Raw genomic sequence first — 4,399 nt, 5'->3', positions numbered from 1 at the left:
ACACAAAACCACATATATATATATATATATATATATAAATAAAATTGTGCAAATACATTACCTCTGAAATGATAACAGCCTCTCTCTATAAGGCAAATTAAAATTACTTTCTAAAGCATTTTTAAAGTTTATCGTTTCTTTTGCAGGAACCATGAGTAGGGTTTTTAACATTATAGATGAGTCATTTTACTGCTTATAAAATTTAAATATCGCGGGGCCAGCAGGTGGCGTGATGGTTAAGGTACTGGATTCTCACCTGGCTGACGGGTCTGAGTCAGACTCAGTGATTTGAAACCTGCGGTGATGTATGTGCACATGTACCCAAAATCCCAACAGGAGAATCCCGGATGACTTCGCGGATGACTTCGCACTTTGCCTTTTTCTGTCTCTCTCTCACTGGGGAGCACACTTGCCTTTAAAAAAAAAAAAATGCAGGGACCAGCAGTTAGCGTAATGGCTATGTCGCTGGACTCCCACGTAGTTGACCGCGGTTCAAGTCCCAGACCCAGTGGCTTAACCTCACGCCGGGCACATGTGCGTGTGCGCCCAAGATCCCAAGAGGAGAATGGAGAAGGGATTGCAGCGTGACCATCCCCCCTGGGGGGGTGATTTCTCGCTTTCTGTCTCTGTCTGTCTCTGGCGAGCGCACAAAAACCTCTCCAAAGAAAGAAAAAAAAAATGCAAGTATTGTCAAACTCTCATCACTTGTTTAATGTGTTCAGTTGTAGGTTTTCTCTTAGTTTCTTGCCAAAGAACACACAGAACACCCTGTCTTCACACCAGAATAGATCGCTTCACACCACAGTGTCAAGAAAAGGACTGGAAGAATTTTTTGATGACCCCAAAAACTGGGGGGAAGAAAAAGTGAAATCTGGTGAGATTGGGTTGCTCAATATTACATACATTTATCAAACCTTTCATCACTTCAGGATTATGTGTCCAGGAAATACTTAGGTATTTCTTTTATCGATTTTCTTCGAGAATGCCAAACAGAGAATTAAAAGAACAATATAATAGTAAATTGTTCCTCCACAGGTTAGCAAATGATTTAGAAGAGGAATAGGTTGGAATTATTAACTAAAGTTAAACTTATTTTAAATGTAATTTTTTGGTGGTTATTAAAATGAATTTATAGCAGCATAAAGTGTACTGACATTGTGTCTGCAAATACACCTGTAAGAGATGGCCTGAGTGCTAGTACTAGACATCTATGAGATGGTGGCCTTTCTGAGTGCTAGTACTAGACACCTGTAAGATGGTGGCCTTTCTGAGTGCTAGTACTAGATACCTGTAAGAGTTGATAACCTTTCTGAGTGCTAGTACTAGACACCTGTAAGAGTTGGTGGCCTTTCTGAGTGCTAGTACTAGACACCTGTAAGAGTTGGTGGCCTTTCTGAGTGCTAATACTAGACACCTGTAAGAGTTGGTGGCCTTTCTGAGTGCTAGTACCAGTCATGTTACAGATATTTTCATGTGTGTGATTTATTCATCTATTATGGCATATAATATAATACAGCTATTATGTACGTCACACATAAGGGAACAGGGTTAGAGACGTTGAGTCATTTGATAAAGGCACATAGCTAGAAATATCATTTCATGTCATAAATTTATCATTTCAATAGGAGCTTCATGGACCTGTCAGCAGTTAAGGAATAAAAGTAACGAAGATTTGCATAAACTGTGGTAAGTGTGCCAGGCACAGGGACATCTGTGTCCCAGGCAGTTCTGGCGTAACAGTGAGACAGATGTCCATCCAGTGAGACAGGAGTGAAGCAGTTCACCTCCCTGTGCTGTGGATGCCACGCGTCAATGCAGGCATGAGACCCGTAAGCTTCCGTGACAAGAGGTCAGGTCGTACTGAGACAGTCCCAGCTCTCAGGGAGCTCAGGGCTTAGATCCGTGATGGCTGCTGTCGTGCCGCCACCTTCACCCCAGCAGTTCCAGTAAACTAGTAATGGGAACCTGGTCACGTTTGGACCTCCCTGCTTCTCTCCTTCTTACTCCCTTTTTCATGGTTTGGAATCTCTCTCATGGGGACCAGCAGTTAGCATAATGGCTACGTTGCTTGGCTGCCATGTAGTTGACTGTGGTTTGAGCCCTGGACCCGTGGCTGAAACTCACGCTGGGCACATGTGCGTGCGTGCCCGCCCAAGATCCCAAGAGGAGAAGGGATTGCCGCGTGGCCATCCCCCCAGGGGCTGATTTCTCGCTTTGTCTCTCTCTGTCTCTCTGGTGAGTACACGTGCCCTATAGCAAAAACCTCTCCAAAAAGAAAGAAAGAAAAAAAAAAAGAATCTCTCATGTTTGTTGGAGAGTACATTAAGTGGGAGTTGAGGTAGATCCTTCCAACAGACTCTTCTGATGGATTGAGAGGATCCACAGGACTTAAGACGGCTGTATTTTTGTCTGGATTGTGCTTGTTTTTAACCTTGGGAAGTTTCACACCAGGAATGAATTGGGGCTTCCCTCGGGGGCAGCTGGCTGGTCCGCGCAGTGGCCGCCGCTCGTCTGGGAGAGCAGAGCACACCCTCTCACCAGCCTGCTCTTCCACCAAGCCCACTTCATGCAGAGATGCTGTCTGCCTGTGGGCTCTACGTAGCATGTCGGTTTTTATCCCGATTTAATTTTGCTTTTATTACCAGAGAGAGTCTGGCACTGCCTCCCACCGTGGCCACGATCCTCATTCCTCCACTTCCCCGTCCTGTTGGGAACTTTGGCATGTGCACACATGCCCAGTGCATTTTTTTTAAACCACCAGGGCCAGGACTTGAACTACCATCAGCTATGTGGGATCTTGCTCCCTATGCAAAGCATGTGACCACTGTGCTATGGGGCAGGCCCTGTCCCCTGAGTTGAAGGGCTATTTCCACGGCAGACTGGAGAATTGTAAAGTGCCTTACAAGCGACTAATATTATCTATATGTTTATTACAGAAAAGCCCGTTGTATTAAAGCACTGTTACTGTGCATTTTCAGTAATAGTAGATATTTGGGGCTGTTTTAGTGTTCATCGGGACTTAAATAATCTGCCACTTCTTCCAAAATTGTCTTCTTCCATAATATTAAACACCATAAGGGCTGGCACTGTGCCCTGGCGTTTAAGGGAACTGATCTCACACGGCCGACTGCACGATTTGAATCCTGGCGCCGGCAGCTCAAGGGAACCATGCCCAGCACACGTGCTGACATGCCCGAAGTCCCAGCATGCTGGCAGAAGAGAGGCTGCAGTGTGGCCACACCCCACGGGGTGGGAGGGGAGGGTCAGGGCTTCCAGTTTCTCAAAAAAATATCTTCCCTATTTTCAACACCCTCCACATTTAGGTTTTTTTTTTTTTTTTTTTTTTTTGTGGGTTTTTGTTTAGCGCACATCACCCCACGGTTTTTGCTATAGGGCACATGCACTCGCCAGACAGAGAGACAGAGAGACAGAAAGCAGGAAATCATCCCCCAAGGGGGGTGGCCACATCGCAATCTCTTCTCCTCCATTCTCCTCTCGGAATCTTGGGCACGCACACACACGCACCCGGCGTGAGTTTAAGCCACCGGGCCTGGGACTCGAACCGCGGTCGACTATGTGGGAGTCCAGCGACATAGCCATTATGCTAACTGCTGGTCCCTAATTCTGGTTCTTAAACAGACATCACAAACCTTCCACTTCCGCTCTGCCGCTTCTGTGCTTGCTTGCCTCTCCCTTCCGTCCCAACAACGCCCTCCTCTGATGCCTTCCCCTTCATTTCAGCCAGAAGAGAGGCCCGTCTCTCCTGCTTAGCTTGTCCGTCTTTCCTGCGGTGCTTGTCCGTCTGCTCAGTGTGCATACCACATCACCGTCCTGGAGACAGTCTGGAAGAGAAGCCGTTAAATAGGCCTTGCACACAGGGGTCTGGGGCTGGATTCCGGCTAGCTGTGACCCAGGATGCTTTGCCTGTCCCAGCCTGTTTTTGTGTAGCAGGTAGAAACAATTCCAGCCTCACGAGGTGGTTGTGAGAATTAAACCAAATCGTATATATAAAGTGCCCACATGTATCGGGCACTCAGTAAATACTGTCTTGGTCATCTGCTCTCTCCGCTTGGACGCTAGGGACTGTTTCATGCTTTTTTATAGCCCTCCTGGCATCTCCTGTAACGTTGGGTTGTCAGAAAAGCCATGACGTGTTTTCCATGCAGAAATGCGTCTCGACTTTCCTGGCGACCCAGTATGTGGCACACGGAAAGATCTTTGAACTCATGAGTACACACCTGTTTCAAGGATGATTCTTTGTAATGCTATTTTGCATGCTGAGATTCCAAAGGACTTCTGAGCAGGGTGTTCGAGTCCTGTGCCAGAAGCCACGACGGTCAGCACGAGCACCTCCACGCAGTGTCACTAGCTCTGGCCTCGCACAGGTACGTCCTGCTGA

General features: G+C 46.9%; 1 protein-coding gene across 1 annotated transcript in view; it reads left to right on the top strand.

The window, feature by feature from the left end:
* Positions 1 to 722: 722 nt before the first annotated feature.
* Positions 723 to 4,399, top strand: part of MRPL47 (mitochondrial ribosomal protein L47) — a gene marked incomplete at its 5' end in the record, with an annotated part of 9,928 nt that continues 6,251 nt past the window's right edge. Inside the window, 2 exon segments of the mRNA XM_014593379.2 lie at positions 723 to 874; positions 1,626 to 1,686. Of these exon segments, the coding sequence (XP_014448865.1) occupies positions 723 to 874; positions 1,626 to 1,686 (213 nt within the window).

This window comes from Tupaia chinensis, unplaced genomic scaffold (assembly GCF_000334495.1).
Source record: "Tupaia chinensis unplaced genomic scaffold, TupChi_1.0 Scaffold140400_1, whole genome shotgun sequence".
Taxonomy (NCBI): domain Eukaryota; kingdom Metazoa; phylum Chordata; class Mammalia; order Scandentia; family Tupaiidae; genus Tupaia; species Tupaia belangeri.
The sequence above is the reverse complement of the archived record's forward strand: the minus strand, read 5'-3'. Positions and strand labels throughout refer to the sequence as shown.